We start from the raw sequence: 19,036 nt of genomic DNA, 5'->3' as shown, positions 1-19,036 counted from the left end.
TGGTTTGATGCCATTCCATTTGCTCCGTTCCAGCCATTATTATGAGCCGTCCTCCCCTCAGCAGCCTCCACTAATACACACACACACACTATGTTTATGTCTGCCTGTCTGTAATGAGGGTGGGGTGTTCTGGAGAAGCTGGGAGGAGGAAACCTAATGAAACCCAACAAAGTTCCTCTCTGTTAAAACAACCACCAAACAACCATCTGAGCTCCCCATAAAACATGAATTGGATAATTTCGAACAGTTTACTGTGAACGTGGGGCAGATGTGACCAACTGGGTCCAAACCCGGGATATAGACTAGATTTGCCACCAAAGCTAAAACCGAGGAATTACTGTAGCTTGGTGCAATCAGTTTTGTGTCTCGTTTTTTCTGTGGTTGTTCATGTAGAATAGTTTGAGTGTTCAGTCTTTAACCTAATCCACAATCTCTCTCTCTCTTTCTCTTTCTTTCTTTCTCTCTCTCTTTCTCTCTTTCCTCTTCCCCCTCGCTCTCTTTCTCTCTCTCCCCCCTCTCTGTCTCTCTCTCTTCCCCCATTCTCCCCCCATCTCTCTCCAGTGTGTGGGTGTGACCTTGCTAGATCTGGGTTCTTTCAGAAGAGTGGTGAGTACATCTGTACGTCAGACTACCAGCGTCTGTACGGGATGCGCTGTGACCGCTGTGATGGATTCATCACCGGGGAAGTGGTCTCCGCTCTGGGGAGGACCTACCACCCTACCTGCTTCGTCTGCAGTGTCTGCAGGTACACACACGCACACACATCCACCAACGCACACACACGCATGCACGCACACACACATTCTCTCTCCCTAACATGCATACTGTACACACGCTCTCAAACACACACACACACACAAGCACACTTCTCCTGATTGATCAATGTGATCAAGTGAAACAGTGAGGGTGAGCTCTTTTGTAGTTAGCTCTGTCTTGCGTTTCAGTGAACTGGTGTTTTGAAAATGCAGCAGAGATGGTGGGAGACAGAGACAGAGAGCGTGCTGTCAGAGTAGGACAGAAATAGCAGCGCTGCGTTTGTGGCCAGAGTATCGCAGCTTCCATTAAATATGTAGAGTAAAAGTTGAAAGCGCAGAGCAAGGCTGACGGTGCAGAGAGACTGGAGGAAGAGACACACGCAGGTAACAGCAAAGTCACACACACACACTCCTCAAGTCTACTACTCCTCAAGTCTACTGCTCCTCAAGTCTACTGCTCTAGTCTACTCCTCTAGTCTACTACTCCTCTAGTCTACTACTCCTCTAGTCTACTACTCCTCCAGTCTACTACTCCTCTAGTCTACTACTCCTCTAGTCTACTACTCCTCTAGTCTACTGCTCCTCCAGTCTACTACTCCTCTAGTCTACTCCTCTAGTCTACTCCTCTAGTCTACTACTCCTCTAGTCTACTACTCTAGTCTACTACTCCTCTAGTCTACTACTCTAGTCTACTACTACTCTAGTCTACTCCTCTAGTCTACTCCTCTAGTCTACTACTCCTCAAGTCTACTACTCCTCTAGTCTACTACTCCTCTAGTCTACTCCTCTAGTCTACTACTCCTCAAGTCTACTACTCCTCTAGTCTACTACCCCTCTAGTCTACTACTCCTCTAGTCTACTGCTCCTCCAGTCTACTACTCCTCTAGTCTACTCCTCTAGTCTACTCCTCTAGTCTACTACTCCTCTAGTCTACTACTCTAGTCTACTACTCCTCTAGTCTACTACTCTAGTCTACTACTACTCTAGTCTACTCCTCTAGTCTACTCCTCTAGTCTACTACTCCTCAAGTCTACTACTCCTCTAGTCTACTACTCCTCTAGTCTACTGCTCTAGTCTACTACTCTAGTCTACTACTCCTCTAGTCTACTACTCCTCCAGTCTACTACTCCTCTAGTCTACTCCTCTAGTCTACTACTCCTCTAGTCTACTACTCCTCTAGTCTACTACTCCTCTAGTCTACTACTCTAGTCTACTACTCCTCTAGTCTACTCCTCTAGTCTACTGCTCCTCTAGTCTACTACTCCTCAAGTATACTGCCCCTCTAGTCTACTACTCCTCTAGTCTACTACTCTAGTCTACTACTCCTCTAGTCTACTCCTCTAGTCTACTGCTCCTCTAGTCTACTACTCCTCTAGTCTATTCCTCCTCTAGTCTACTCCTCTAGTCTACTACTCCTCTAGTCTACTACTCCTCTAGTCTACTTCTCCTCTAGCTACTACTCTAATCTACTACTCCTCTCGTCTACTCCTCTAGTCTACTCCTCTAGTCTACAACTCCTCTAGTCTACTATTCCTCTAGTCTACTTCTCCTCTAGTCTACTGCTCCTCAAGTCTACTGCTCTAGTCTACTGCTCCTCCAGTCTACTACTCTAGTCTACTACTCCTCAAGTATACTCCTCTAGTCTACTGCTTCTCTAGTCTACTCCTCTAGTCTACTCCTCCTCTAGTCTACTACTCCTCTAGTCTACTCCTCTAGTCTACTCCTCTAGTCTACTCCTCTAGTCTACTACTCTAGTCTACTACTCCTCTAGTCTACTCCTCTAGTCTACTACTCCTCTAGTCTACTCCTCTAGTCTATTCCTCCTCTAGTCTACTACTCCTCTAGTCTACTCCTCTAGTCTACTACTCCTCTAGTCTACTACTCCTCTAGTCTACTGCTCCTCAAGTCTACTGCTCTAGTTTACTGCTCCTCCAGTCTACTCCTCTAATCTACTACTCCTCTAGTCTACTACTCCTCTAGTCTACTACTCCTCTAGTCTACTCCTCTAGTCTACTACTCCTCTAGTCTACTACTCCTCTAGTCTACTACTCCTGTAGTGTACTCCTCTAGTCTACTAATCATCTAGTCTACTGCTCCTCCAGTCTACTCCTCTAGTCTACTACTCCTCTAGTCTACTCCTCTAGTCTACTACTCCTCTAGTCTACTACTCCTCTAGTCTACTCCTCTAGTCTACTACTCCTCTAGTCTACTACTCCTCTAGTCTACTACTCCTGTAGTGTACTCCTCTAGTCTACTACTCCTCTAGTCTACTGCTCCTCTGGTCTACTCCTCTAGTCTACTCCTCTAGTCTACTACTCTAGTCTACTACTCCTCTAGTCTACTACTCCTCTAGTATACTACTCCTCTAGTCTACTCCTCTAGTCTACTACTCCTCTAGTCTACTACTCCTCTAGTCTACTACTCCTGTAGTGTACTCCTCTAGTCTACTACTCCTCTAGTCTACTGCTCCTCTGGTCTACTCCTCTAGTCTACTGCTCCTCTAGTCTACTCCTCTAGTCTACTACTCTAGTCTACTACTCCTCTAGTCTACTATTCCTCTAGTCTACTCCTCTAGTCTACTCCTCTAGTCTACTACTCCTCTAGTCTACTCCTCTAGTCTACTCCTCTAGTCTACTATTCCTCTAGTCTACTCCTCTAGTCTACTCCTCTAGTCTACTCCTCTAGTCTACTACTCCTCTAGTTTACTACTCCTCTAGTCTACTACTCTAGTCTACTCCTCCTCTAGTCTACTATTCCTCTAGTCTACTACTCCTCTAGTGTACTCCTCTAGTCTACTCCTCTAGTCTACTACTCCTCTAGTCTACTCCTCTAGTCTACTTCTCCTCTAGTCTACTCCTCCTCTAGTCTACCACTCCTCTAGTCTGCTACTCCTCTAGTCTACTCCTCTAGTCTACTACTCCTCTAGTCTACTACTCCTCTAGTCGTCTACTCCTCTAGTCTACTCCTCTAGTCTACTACTCCTCTAGTCTACTATTCCTCTAGTCTACTACTCCTCTAGTCTACTCCTCTAGTCTACTCCTCTAGTCTACTACTCCTCTAGTCTACTACTCTAGTCTACTCCTCTAGTCTACTACCCCTCTAGTCTACTACTCTAGTCTACTACTCCTCTAGTCTACTCCTCTAGTCTACTACTCTAGTCTACTACTCCTCTAGTCTACTCCTCTAGTCTACTACTCTAGTCTACTACTCCTCTAGTCTACTACTCTAGTCTACTACTCCTCTAGTCTACTACACTAGTCTACTACTCTAGTCTGCTACTCCTCTAGTCTACTCCTCTAGTCTACTACTTTAGTCTACTACTACTCTAGTCTACTACTCCTCTAGTCTACTACTCTAGTCTACTACTCCTCTAGTCTACTCCTCTAGTCTACTACTCTAGTCTACTACTCCTCTAGTCTACTACTCCTCTAGTCTACTACTCTAGTCTACTACTCTAGTCTACTACTCCTCCAGTCTACTCCTCTAGTCTACTACTCTAGTCTACTACTCCTCTAGTCTACTACTCTAGCCTACTACTCCTCTATTATACTACTCATCTAGTCTACTACTCCTCTAGTCTACTCCTCTAGTCTACTACTCCTCTAGTCTACTATTCCTCTAGTCTACTACTCCTCTAGTCTACTCCTCTAGTCTACTCCTCTAGTCTACTACTCCTCTAGTCTACTACTCCTCTAGTCTACTACTCCTCTAGTCTACTACTCCTCTAGTCTACTGCTCCTCAAGTCTACTGCTCTAGTCTACTACTCCTCTAGTCTACTACTCCTCTAGTCTACTCTCCTCTAGTCTACTACTCCTCTAGTCTACTACTCCTCTAGTCTACTGCTCCTCCAGTCTACTACTCCTGTAGTCTATTACTCCTCTAGTCTACTACTATAGTCTACTCCTCTAGTGTACTACTCCTCTAGTCTACTACTCCTCTAGTTTACTACTAACAACATCAGCTATCTCAAAGCATCAAACGATGGTCTCCAGACACGCTAGAAAGCACACTAACATTCTGTAGGCCATCCAAATACAACCAAAGATAATTTCTCCTCTCTCACATCAAATATTAATTCCCAACTTACACCCACACACTCAGTGTTCTCTGGTTAAATTAAGGGGTTATTCCCACATGAATCAAAATCTGGGCTTCATAGGCTTTTGAGTTCATTTTCCTCAGTCACAGTGAAACCAGTTTGTTTAGAGTGTGAGTGTGTGTGTGTGTGTGTGTGTGTGTGTGTGTGTGTGTGTGTGTGTGTGTGTGTGTGTGTGTGTGTGTGTGTGTGTGTCCTCATCCCAGCATGGCGTGAGAGCGTTGGTTGTGCAGTGATGAGGACAATGACCAGGTTTTACCAGCTGTAGTGTCTCCCCTGGGCGCAGTGTGTGTACGTGTGTGAATGTGTATGTGTACGCTAGTGTGTGTTTAATCAGTGTGTATCTTCCCCCATGCAGGAAGCCGTTCCCTATCGGAGACAGAGTGACGTTCAGTGGAAAGGACTGTGTGTGTCAGCAGTGTTCTCACACACTCGTCACCTCCAACGAACCAATCAAGATCCACGGACCCAGCCGTAAGTCCCGCCCTCTTGACCTCGTGACTTTGAACTAGAGGTCTTCAAGGGTCCAAAAAGTTGGACCAGTTCCGAAATGGACCTGGGGCTTTCCCACCCGGACCCGATATGAATATATATATTTTTTATATAGAGACCCTTTCCGAACGGACCCGAGGACAACTAGACCCGTTCCGTATAGACCTGGTCGGATCCAGACCTGGTCCTAGTGAGGGAAGCAGCAGAAAAGTCATTTTTTAGGCTACTTTATTAACCGGAGCTCATAAAGCGCGAGAGGAGGGAGAGAGAGGTGCCGCTCTAGCAGGCAGGGGAGGGGCTGTACTGTGAACGAGTGACATGGGGAGCAGGGAAGAGGAAGGGAGAGACGAGAGACAGCAACCAACCAAGCAGACTCGCTCTATAGTAGAATAATATCTGCCATAGCTAGGTTATTGATCATCAAATATGATTACGTAGTACCTGTCTTGACTGTATCAAACCGTAGCGGGAAGCTAGTTAAGCTAGCTTGCTACACGTGCCATGCTCCACTCTGGTGAAAAGGAGCAGCATAAATTATACAATGTCTCTCTCTATCTACTGGAGCAGTCACGTTCGGATCTGTACGGACCCTTCCGGACAAGTCAGTTAAAATTACACATACCCGAGACCCGTGACAATCATATCAGATCCGACCCAGACCTGTGACATTAATTAGAATTCTGGATCCGGACCCGCTCGGGTCCCGGATCGGGTCTCGGGTATTCGGGTACTGGTGGATCCGTGAAGAACTCTACTTGGAACCAATCTAGAACTAACCCCTAGACCACACCACTTTAGGAGGACACAGTCAAGAACCAACCCCTAGACCACACCCCTTTATGGTGACCCAATCAAGAATCAACCCCTAGACCACATCCCTTTAGGAGGACACACTCTAAACCAACCCCAAGACCACATCCCTTTAGGAGGACACACTCTAAACCAACCCCTAGACCACATCCCTTTAGGGGGACACACTCTAAACCAACCCCAAGACCACATCCCTTTAGGAGGACACACTCTAAACCAACCCCTAGACCACATCCCTTTAGGAGGACACACTCTAAACCAACCCCAAGACCACATCCCTTTAGGGGGACACACTCTAAGCCAACCCCTAGACCACATCCCTTTAGGAGGACACACTCTAAACCAACCCCTAGACCACATCCCTTTAGGAGGACACACTCTAAACCAACCCCTAGACCACATCCCTTTAGGAGGACACACTCTAAACCAACCCCTAGACCACATCCCTTTAGGAGGACACACTCTAAACCAACCCCTAGACCACATCCCTTTAGGAGGACACACTCTAAACCAACCCCAAGACCACATCCCTTTAGGAGGACACACTCTAAACCAACCCCTAGACCACATCCCTTTAGGAGGACACACTCTAAACCAACCCCTAGACCACATCCCTTTAGGAGGACACACTCTAAACCAACCCCTAGACCACATCCCTTTAGGAGGACACACTCTAAACCAACCCCTAGACCACATCCCTTTAGGAGGACACACTCTAAACCAACCCCTAGACCACATCCCTTTAGGAGGACACACTCTAAACCAACCCCTAGACCACATCCCTTTAGGAGGACACACTCTAAACCAACCCCTAGACCACATCCCTTTAGGAGGACACACTCTAAACCAACCCCAAGACCACATCCCTGTAGGAGTCTGCAGGTATAGGGCTGATACACTGAGTTGACACAGGCGTTGTTGGGTTGAATAGATACATTAGCCCCTCAGGTTTGTCCTTTTTTCTCACCCCCCTTATTCTCACCCATTCTCTTCGCCTCGTTCCCCCTCCCCTCCCCTCCCCTCCCTCCTCCCCTCCCCTCCCTCCTCATCCCCCTCTCTCCCCCTCTCTTCACCCTCTCACCCCCTTCCTTCCTCTCCCCCCCCCTCCTCCCTCCTTCTCCCCATCTCCCCCTTCCTCTCCCCCTCCCTCCCTCCCTCCCCCTCTCTCCCGCTTCCCCCCTCCTCCATCTCCTCCTCCCTCCTTCCCCCTCTCTGCCTCTCCCCCTTCTATCCCTCCCCATCCCTATCCCTCTCCCCCCTCCTACCTCTCCACATCCCCCCCTCTCTCTCCCTCTCCCCTCCCTCCTCTTCCCCCACCTCTCCCCCTCCCTCTCCCTCTACCCATCTCCCCCCTCCCTCCCCCTCCTCCCTCTCTCTCCAGACTGTTCAGGGTGTGGAGAGGATATAAAACAAGGACAGTCTCTGCTGGCGTTGGAGAAACAGTGGCATGTCAGCTGCTTCAAGTGTCACACCTGCAACATGGTCCTCACTGGAGAGTACATCAGCAAGTCAGTACATACACAAACAGACACACCACACACATACAAAGAGACAGACACATGTACACACTCACACCTTTGATTGTAATTTTGTATGTGTTTAACCCTTTGTGTTTCAGGGACAACGTGCCGTACTGTGAGTCCGATTATCACGCCCAGTTTGGGATTAAGTGTGAGACGTGCAGCAGATACATCAGTGGACGGGTACTGGAGGTGAGCTCTGACACACACCTATGTTGTCCTCTGTGGCCCTCTCCTCTCCTCCTCTCCTCTCCTCCTCTCCTCTCCTTACCTCTCCTCTCGTCCTCTCACCTCTTCTCTCCTCCTCTCCTCCTCTCCTCTCACCTCTCCTCACTTCTCGTCTCCTCCTCTCACCTTTCCTCTCCTCCTCTCACATCTCCTCTCCTCTCCTCTCCTCTCCTCTCCTCTCCTCTCCTCTCCTCTCCTCTCCCTCTCCTCCTCTCTCCTCTCCTCTCCTACTCTCACCTCTCCTCTCCTCTCCTCACCTTTCCTCTCCTCCTCTCACCTCTCCTCACCTATCCTCTCCTACTCTCACCTCTCCTCTCTTCTCCTCCTCTCCTACTCTCACCTCTCCTCTTCTCCTCTCACCTCTCCTCTCCTCTCCTCCTCTCACCTCTCCTCACCTCTCCTCTCCTCTCCTACTCTCACCTCTCCTCTCTTCTCCTCCTCTCACCTCTCCTCTCCTACTCTCACCTCTCCTCTCCTCTCCTCTCCTCTCCTCTCCTCTCCTCTCCTCTCCTCTCCTCTCCTCTCCTCTCCTCTCCTCTCCTCTCCTCTCCTCTCCTCTCCTCTCCTCTCCTCTCCTCTCCTCTCCTCTCCTCTCCTCTCCTAACCTCTTCTCTCCTCTCCTCTCCTCTCCTCTCCTCTCCTCTCCTCTCCTCTCCTACTCTCACCTCTCCTCTCACCTCTCCTCCTCTCACCTCTCCTCTCCTCCTCTCACCTCTCCTCCTCTCACCTATCCTCGCCTCTCCTCTCCTCTCCTCCTCTCACCTCTACTCACCTCTCCTCTCCTACTCTCACCTCTCCTCTCCTCCTCTCACCTCTCCTCTCCTCCTCTCCTCTCCTACTCTCACCTCTCCTCTCCTCCTCTCACCTCTCCTCACCTCTCCTCACTTCTCCTCTCCTCCTCTCACCTCTCCTCTCCTACTCTCACCTCTCCTCTCTTCCTCTCCTCTCCTCTCCTCTCCTCTCCTCTCCTCTCCTCTCCTCTCCTCTCCTCTCCTCTCCTCTCCTCTCCTCTCCTCTCCTCACATCTCTCCTCACCTCTCCTCTCCTACTCTCACCTCTCCTCTCCTCTCTCCTCTCCTCCTCTCCTCCTCTCACCTCTCCTCTCCTCTCCTCTCCTACTCTCACCTCTCCTCCTCTCACCTTTCCTCTCCTCCTCTCACCTTTCCTCTCCTCTCCTCTCCTCTCCTCTCCTCTCCTCTCCTCTCCTCTCCTCTCCTCTCCTCTCCTCTCCTCTCCTACTCTCACCTCTCCTCTCCTCCTCTCACATCTCCTCTCCTCCTCTCACCTCTCCTCACCTCTCCTCTCCTCTCCTCCTCTCACCTCTCCTCACCCCTCCTCTCCTACTCTCACCTCTCCTCTCCTCCTCTCACCTCTCCTCTCCTCTCCTCTCCTCCTCTCCTCTCCTACTCTCACCTCTCCTCTCCTCCTCTCACCTCTCCTCATCTCTCCTCCTCTCCTCTCCTACTCTCACCTCTCCTCTCCTCCTCTCACCTCTCCTCACCTCTCCTCTCACCTCTCCTCTCCTCTCCTCTCCTCTGTGTGTGTGAAGTACTCTGTGCCTCTCCATCAGTCTCTCTCTCTCTGGGTTATTAACAGATTCTACAACACGGCTGGCTTTATCTGCTGGCCTGTGGTGTGTGTGTGTGTGATTATGGTGTCTGTGCCTGTGTGTGTGTGTGTTGATGGTGTGTGTGTGCCTGTGTGTGTGTTTATGGCAGGGTTTCCCCTTGGGACCACAAGGGGTGCACGTTTTGGTTTTTGCCGTAGCACTACACAGCCGATTCAAATAATCAACTAAACTTTGATCGGCTGTGTAGTGTTAGGGGAAAAAACTAAACTTGCACCCTGGTTTAGGGTTTGTGTGTGTGTGTGTTTATGGTGTGTGTGTGTGTGTGTGTGTGTGTGTGTGTGTGTGTATGTGTGTGTGTGTGTGTGTGTGTGTGTTTGTGTGTGTGTGTGTGTGCGTGTGTGTTTCTGGTGTATGCGTGTGTGTTTCTGGTGTGTGTGTGTGTGTTTCTGGTGTGTGTGTGTGTGTGTGTTTATGTTGTGTTTATGTTGTGTTTATGTTGTGTTTATGGTGTGTTTATGTTGTGTTTCTGGTGTGTGTGTGTTTATGTTGTGTTTATGGTGTGTTTATGTTGTGTTTGTGGTGTGTTTATGTTGTGTTTCTGGTGTGTGTGTGTGTGTTTTTGTTGTGTTTATGGTGTGTTTATGGTGTGTTTATGTTGTGTTTATGTTGTGTTTATGTTGTGTTTCTGGTGTGTTAATGTTGTGTTAATGTTGTGCTTCTGGTGTGTGTTTATGTTGTGTTTATGTTGTGTTAATGGTGTGTTTATGTTGTGTTTATGTTGTGTTTGTGTTTTTGTTTATGTTGTGTTTATGTTGTGTTATGTTGTGTTTATGTTGTGTGTGTGTTTATGTTGTGTCTATGTTGTGTTTATTGTGTGTGTGTGTTTATGTTGTGTCTATGTTGTGTTTATGGTGTGTTTATGTTGTGTTTCTGGTGTGTGTGTTTCTGGTGTGTTTCTGGTGTGTTTAAGTTGTGTTTATGTTGTGTGTATGTTGTGTGTATGTTGTGTGTATGTTGTGTGTATGTTGTGTTTATGTTGTGTTTCTGGTGTGTTTCTGGTGTGTTTCTGGTGTTTCTGGTGTGTTTCTGGTGTGTTTCTGGTGTGTGTGTGTTTCTGGTGTGTTTCTGGTGTGTTTGTGTGTCTCTGGTGTGTTTATGTTGTGTTTAACTTGTGTTTATGTTGTGTGTATGTTGTGTCAATGTTGTGTTTATGTTCTCTTTCTGGTGTGTTTCTGGTGTGTTTGTGGTGTGTTTTATGGTGTGTTTATGGTGTGTTTATGTTGTGTTTTATGGTGTGTTTCTGGTGTGTTTCTGGTGTGTGTGTGTGTTTCTGGTGTGTGTTTCTGTGTGTATGTGTTTCTGGTGTGTGTGTGTGTTTCTGGTGTGTGTGTCTGTGTGTGGGTCCAGATACCGATGCTGTAGCTGCAGTCTGTAATAGTCTGATAGTCTTAAATTATTACTTTACTCAAAAAACATATTAAGGATTGTTTTCATTAATCCACTGATATGGTCCCAACAAATGTTACATGTCTCACTCACCATGTCATCATATGATGCAAAATGCATCATCATCAAACGTTTAGCTATTTAGTGAAAAAACAACTGCTGATATGCACAATGTTTGGGACCATATTAACAATGGACTAATGAACAATGTTTGGGACCATATTAACAATGGACTAATGAACAATGTTTGGGACCATATTAACAATGGACTAATGAACAATGTTTCCACCATGTTAACAGCGGACTAATGAACTAAAGGTTCATTAAACAGTGAGTGAAGCTCATCTGATGAGATTGTTCCAGTAATGAGCAGTGAGAACACAGCAGGATCTAGCAGGCCTCTCTTTCCTCCTGCCTCTCTGTCTCCAAGGTCTAATAGACCATTAGAACTAGCAGGCCTCTCTTTCCTCCTGCCTCTCTGTCTCTGTCTCCAAGGTCTAATAGACCATTAGAACTAGCAGGCCTCTCTTTCCTCCTGCCTCTCTGTCTCTGTCTCCAAGGTCTAATAGACCATTAGAACTAGCAGGCCTCTCTTTCCTCCTGCCTCTCTGTCTCTGTCTCCAAGGTCTAATAGACCATTAGAGCTAACAGGCCCAGCAGCCATTAGAGACCCAAGGCCTCATTACAGACTCTTACCTTACCGTTAACGGCTGCCTCTGGGACCGCAGGTAAATGGGCTGTTCTCGAAAAACACAAGAAGGAAGCTCAGAACACTGGAGATGGAAACGGGGCTTCCAGTGACTGCTGAAGCCTCACTCTCAGAGCCACCTGAGACAGACGGCGGAAGCTGGGTTGAAAATACGATTTAGCTCTATACACTGATCTTTACAGGAAATGAACATTACACTTATCTGTACATGAAGTGAACATTACACTGATCTGTACATGAAATGAACATTACACTGATCTGTATATTAAATGAACATTACACTGATCTGTACAGGAAATGAACATTGCACTGATCTGTACAGGAAATGAACATTACACTGATCGATACAGGAAATTAACATTACACGGACCTGTACAGGAACTGTAAATTACACTAATCTGTACAGGAACCTTACATTACACTAATCTGTACAGGAACCTTTCTCTCTCTATATCACACACACAAATTATTTCACATACACGCTCTCTCTCTCCATCTCTCTCGCCCTCTTTCTCCCTCCCTCCATCTCTCTCTCTCTCAGACACACACCTCCTCATCTCCCTCACCCTCTCTGTATAATGTGTCTAGGTGACCCAGAGGGATGGTTGTGCTAATTACTGTAGGAAGGCAGGGCTCAGGTTGTGTCCCAAATGGTACCCTTTTTCCAACATAGTGCCCTACTATTGACCAGAGGCCTATGGGTCCTAGTGCAATACCTATGAATAGGGTGCCATTTGGGAGGAACCCTCAGTGTAGGAGCTGTTGAACAGGGGGGTCGTTATGACAACCATCATTATTATCCCACTGATAGGCTATCATTAAGGAGGAGACCACTGGTGACCACTGGTAACTGACCATTAGCATGATTAGCTATCTTTACAAGATGTTCACATTCAAATAATTTACCTCATCTTCCTCACCCCCCCCCCCCCCCCCCCCCCCCCCCCCTCTCTCTCTCTCTCTCTCCAGGCGGGGGGTAAGCACTACCACCCTACCTGTGCCCGCTGTGCCCGATGTCACATGATGTTCACAGAGGGAGAAGAAATGTACCTGCATGGTAACACACACACACACACACACACACACACACAGCATCACTGACTTATAAAACACAGAATTACTCTCGTCTCTCTCTCTCTCTCACTCTCTCTCTCTTTCTCTCTGTCAGGTGGTGAGGTGTGGCATCCTTTGTGTAAGCAGGCGGCCAGAGCAGAGAGAAGACTCAGGGTGAGACAGAAACACAAATAATACTCTACTCTACAGAACACAGATATCACTCTACAGAACACAGATATCTATCAAGGCTCAGGATAAAACCCAGATGCAGACAGTTTGAAATAACAAAAAAGTTATTTACAAAAACAGGGGGCAGGCAAACGACAGGTCAAGGGCAGGCAGAGGTCAGTAATACAGAGCAGAGTCCGAAAGGTACAGAAATGGCAGGCAGACTCAGGGTCGGGGCAGGCAGAGGTCAGTAATCCAGAACAGTGTCACAAGGTACAGAACGGCAGGCAGGCTCAGGGTCAGGGCAGGCAGAATGGTCAAAACCGGGAAAAACTGGAAAACAGGGAGTAGAGCAAAACAGGAGTACAGGAAACCCGTGGGTAAGCTTGACAAGACGAACTGGCAACAGAAAATGCTGGTATAACTACACATGGGATAATGGGAGACACCTGGTGGGGGGTGGAGACAAGCACAAGACAGGTGAAACCATCACTCTATAGAGCACAGATATCACTCTACTTCTACAGAACACAGATATCATTCTACAGAACACAGATATTTACATTTACATTTTATTCATTTAGCAGATGATCTTATCCAGAGCGACTTACAGTTAGTGAGTGCATACATAATTTTTTTATTTTTCATACTTGCCCCCCGTGGGAATCGAACCCACAACCATGGCATTGCAAACGCCATGCTCTACCAACTAAGTTACATCCCTGCCGGCGCTGAGCCAATTGTGCGCCACCCCATGGGTCTCCCGATCGCACAATGCAGTGCCTTAGACCACTGCGCCACTCTGGAGTGATATCACTCTACTTCTACAGAACACATATCACTCTACAGGTCACAGATATCCCTCTACTTCTACATAACACAGATATCACTCTACAGAACACATATATCACTCTACAGAACACAGATATCACTCTACATCTACAGAACACAGATATCACTCTACAGAACATAGATATCACTCTACAGAACACAGATATCACTCTACTTCTACAGAACACAGATATCACTCTACAGAACACAGATATCACTCTACTTCTACAGAACACAGATATCACTCTACAGAACACAGATATCACTCTACAGAACACAGATATCACTCTACTTCTACAGAACACAGATATCACTCTACAGAACACAGATATCACTCTACTTCTACAGAACAGAGATATCACTCTACAGAACACAGATATCACTCTACTTCTACAGAACACATATATCACTCTACAGAACACAGATATCACTCTACTTCTACAGAACACAGATATCACTCTACAGAACACAGATTTCACTCTACTTCTACAGAAGACAGATATCACTCTACTTCCACAGAAACATTTCCAAAGTCATCTGGAATGAGACAGATTTTGACAGTAGATGTTTTCTACCATCCTTCATCTTTGTTTTATTTCTTTCCACAGCACCGACGTCTGTCAGAGACCTCCATCTCTCCACCGAGTTCGTCTATTGGCTCTCCCAGCCATGTCATCTGTGTGAGTAACCAATCACAAGCCAATGTTCCTCTAGCTCCACCCAACCTTCAGGGCCCACTAGCTTTGAATATACAAACCCAATGGACAAATCAATTTTCTCCTGAAGTGTGCACTCATTCAGTACTTCTCACTATCTAAAAGTGTTTGATTGGTGTAGGCCTGGGCTAGTGGGAATATCCACCATATGTCATTTCCTATCAAATCAAATCAAATCAATAGTTTGTCATATGCGCCGAATACAAAGGCTGTAGTCTTTACCGTGAAATGTTTGCTGACGAGCCCTTCCCAATGATGCAGAGCAAAGAAATGGTAACATGAACGGATTAAAATACACAAGAATGGAGCTATATACAGGGAGTACCAGTACCAGATCAATGTAGAGCTATATACAGGGAGTATCAGCACCAGATCAATGTGGAGCTATATACAGGGAGTACCAGTACCAGATCAATCTGGAGCTAAATACAGGGATACCAGTGCCAGATCACTGTGGAGCTATATACAGGGAGTACCAGTATGAGATCACTGTGGAGCTATATACGGAGAGTACCAGTACCAGATCAATGTGGAGCTATATACAGGGAGTACCAGTACCAGATCAATGTGGAGCTATATACAGGGAGTATCAGTACCAGATCACTGTGGAGCTATATACAGGGAGTACCAGTATGAGATCACTGTGGAGCTATATACGGAGAGTACCAGTACCAGATCAATGTGGAGCTATATACAGGGAGTACCAGTACCAGATCAATGTGGAGCTATATACAGGGAGTATCAGTACCAGATCACTGTGGAGCTATATACAGGGAGTACCAGTACCAGATCAATGTGGAGCTATATACAGGGAGTATCAGTACCAGATCACTGTGGAGCTATATACAGGGAGTACCAGTACCAGATCACTGTGGAGCTATATACAGGGAGTATCAGTACCAGATCAATGTGGAGCTATATACAGGGAGTACCAGTACCAGATCAATGTGGAGCTATATACAGGGAGTATCAGTACCAGATCACTGTGGAGCTATATAAAGGGAGTACCAGTACCAGATCAATGTGGAGCTATATACAGGGAGTATCAGTACCAAATCAAAGTGGAGCTATATACAGGGAGTACCAGTACCAGATCACTGTGGAGCTATATACAGGGAGTATCAGTATGAGATCACTATGGAGTTATATACAGGGAGTAGAAGTACCAGATCAATGTGAACCTATATACAGGGAGTATCAGCACCAGATCACTGTGGAGCTATATACAGGGAGTACCAGTACCAGATCAATGTGGAGCTATATACAGGGAGTACCAGTACCAGATCACTGTGGAGCTATATACAGGGAGTATCAGTACCAGATCACTGTGAAGCTATATACAGGGAGTATCAGTACCAGATCAATGTAGAGCTATATACAGGGAGTACCAGTACCAGATCAATGTGGAGCTATATGCAGGGAGGATCAGTACCAGATCACTGTGGAGCAATATAAAGGGAGTACCAGTACCAGATCAATGTGGAGCTATATACAGGGAGTATCAGTACCAGATCACTGTGGAGCTATATACAGGGAGTACCAGTATGAGATCACTGTGGAGCTATATACAGGGAGTACCAGTACCAGATCAATGTGGAGCTATATACAGGGAGTATCAGTACCAGATCACTGTGGAGCTATATACAGGGAGTACCAGTATGAGATCACTGTGGAGCTATATACAGGGAGTACCAGTACCAGATCAATGTGGAGCTATATACAGGGAGTATCAGTACCAGATCAATGTGGAGCTATATATAGGGAGTACCAGTACCAGATCAATGTGGAGCTATATACAGGGAGTATCAGTACCAGATCACTGTGGAGCTATATAAAGGGAGTACCAGTACCAGATCACTGTGGAGCTATATACAGGGAGTACCAGTACCAGATCACTGTGGAGCTATATACAGGGAGTAGCAGTATGAGATCACTGTGGAGTTATATACAGGGAGTACAAGTACCAGATCAATGTGGAACTATATACAGGGAGTACCAGTACCAGATTACAGTGGAGCTATATACAGGGAGTACCAGTACTTGATCAATGTGGAGCTGTATACAGGAAGTATCAGTACCAGATCACTGTTTAGCTATATACAGGGAGTATCAGTATGAGGTCACTGTGGAGCTATATACAGGGAGTACCAGTACCAGATCAATGTGGAGCTATATACAGGGAGTACCAGTGCCAGATCAATGTGGAGCTATATACAGGGAGTATCAGTACCAGATCAATGTGGAGCTATATACAGGGAGTATCAGTATGAGATCACTGTGGAGTTATATACAGGGAGTACCAGTATGAGATCACTGTGGAGCTATATACAGGGAGTACCAGTACCAGATCAATGTGGAGCTATATACAGGGAGTATCAGTACCAGATCACTGTAGAGCTATATACAGGGAGTACCAGTACCAGATCAATGTGGAACTATATACAGGGAGTACCAGTGCCAGATCACTGTGGAGCTATTTACAGGGAGTACCAGTATGAGATCACTGTGGAGCTATATACAGGGAGTATCAGTACCAGATCACTGTGGAGCTATATACAGGGAGTATCAGTACCAGATCAATGTGGAGCTATATACAGGGAGTACCAGTACCAGATCAATGTGGAGCTATATACAGGGAGTATCAGTACCAGATCACTGTGGAGCTATATACAGGGAGTACCAGTACCAGATCACTGTGGAGCTATATACAGGGAGTAGCAGTACCAGATCACTGTGGAGCTATATACAGGGAGTATCAGTACCAGATCAATGTGGAGCTATATAAAGGGAGTACCAGTACCAGATCACTGTGGAGCTATATAAAGGGAGTACCAGTACCAGATCACTGTGGAGCTATATACAGGGAGTACCAGTACCAGATCACTGTGGAGCTATATACAGGGAGTAGCAGTATGAGATCACTGTGGAGTTATATACAGGGAGTACAAGTACCAGATCAATGTGGAACTATATACAGGGAGTACCAGTACCAGATTACAGTGGAGCTATATACAGGGAGTACCAGTACCTGATCAATGTGGAGCTATATACAGGGAGTATCAGTACCAGATCACTGTTTAGCTATATACAGGGAGTATCAGTATGAGGTCACTGTGGAGTTATATACAGGGAGTACCAGTATGAGATGACTGTGGAGCTATATACAGGGAGTACCAGTACCAGATCAATGTGGAGCTATATACAGGGAGTACCAGTACCAGATCAATGTGGAGCTATATACAGGGAGTATCAGTACCAGATCACTGTGGAGCTATATACAGGGAGTACCAGTACCAGATCAATGTGGAGCTATATACAGGGAGTACCAGTGCCAGATCAATGTGGAGCTATATACAGGGAGTATCAGTACCAGATCAATGTGGAGCTATATACAGGGAGTATCAGTATGAGATCACTGTGGAGTTATATACAGGGAGTACCAGTATGAGATCACTGTGGAGCTATATACAGGGAGTACCAGTACCAGATCAATGTGGAACTATATACAGGGAGTACCAGTGCCAGATCACTGTGGAGCTATTTACAGGGAGTACCAGTATGAGATCACTGTGGAGCTATATACAGGGAGTATCAGTACCAGATCACTGTGGAGCTATATACAGGGAGTATCAGTACCAGATCAATGTGGAGCTATATACAGGGAGTACCAGTACCAGATCAATGTAGAGCTATATACAGGGAGTATCAGTACCAGATCACTGTGGAGCTATATAAAGGGAGTACCAGTACCAGATCACTGTGGAGCTATATACAGGGAGTACCAGTACCAGATCACTGTGGAGCTATATACAGGGAGTATCAGTACCAGATCACTGTGGAGCTATATACAGGGAGTATCAGTACCAGATCAATGTGGAGCTATATACAGGGAGTACCAGTACCAGATCAATGTGGAGCTATATACAGGGAGTATCAGTACCAGATCACTGTGGAGCTATATACAGGGAGTACCAGTACCAGATCACTGTGGAGCTATATACAGGGAGTAGCAGTATGAGATCACTGTGGAGTTATATACATGGAGTACAAGTACCAGATCAATGTGGAACTATATACAGGGAGTACCAGTACCAGATTACAGTGGAGCTATATACAGGGAGTACCAGTACCTGATCAATGTGGAGCTATATACAGGGAGTACCAGTATGAGATCACTGTGGAGCTATATACAGGGAGTACCAGTACCAGATCAATGTGGAGCTATATACAGGGAGTATCAGTACCAGATCAATGTGGAGCTATATACAGGGAGTACCAGTACCTGATCAATGTGGAGCTATATACAGGGAGTACCAGTACCAGATCAATGTGGAGCTATATACAGGGAGTATCAGTACCAGATCAATGTGGAGCTATATACAGGGAGTATCAGTACCAGATCAATGTGGAGCTATATACAGGGAGTATCAGTACCAGATCACTGTGGAGCTATATACAGGGAGTACCAGTACCAGATCACTGTGGAGCTATATACAGGGAGTATCAGTATGAGATCACTGTGGAGCTATATACAGGGAGTACCAGTATGAGATCACTGTGGAGCTATATACAGGGAGTATCAGTACCAGATCACTGTGGAGCTATATACAGGGAATACCAGTACCAGATCACTGTGGA

At 46.3% G+C, this 19,036-nt stretch overlaps 1 protein-coding gene across 1 annotated transcript in view; it reads left to right on the top strand.

Moving 5' to 3' along the window:
• Positions 1-561: 561 nt before the first annotated feature.
• Positions 562-19,036, top strand: part of LOC311123547 (actin-binding LIM protein 3-like) — a gene marked incomplete at both ends in the record, with an annotated part of 67,724 nt that continues 49,249 nt past the window's right edge. Inside the window, 7 exons of the mRNA XM_084197791.1 lie at positions 562-745; positions 5,211-5,326; positions 7,536-7,662; positions 7,773-7,866; positions 12,597-12,684; positions 12,796-12,854; positions 14,291-14,362. Of these exons, the coding sequence (XP_084053917.1) occupies positions 562-745; positions 5,211-5,326; positions 7,536-7,662; positions 7,773-7,866; positions 12,597-12,684; positions 12,796-12,854; positions 14,291-14,362 (740 nt within the window). The remainder of the gene's footprint in view (positions 746-5,210; positions 5,327-7,535; positions 7,663-7,772; positions 7,867-12,596; positions 12,685-12,795; positions 12,855-14,290; positions 14,363-19,036) is intronic.

This window comes from Coregonus lavaretus, assembly GCF_964263955.1.
Source record: "Coregonus lavaretus genome assembly, contig: HAP1_SCAFFOLD_3093, whole genome shotgun sequence".
Classification (NCBI taxonomy): Eukaryota; Metazoa; Chordata; class Actinopteri; order Salmoniformes; family Salmonidae; genus Coregonus; species Coregonus lavaretus.
The sequence above is the reverse complement of the archived record's forward strand: the minus strand, read 5'-3'. Positions and strand labels throughout refer to the sequence as shown.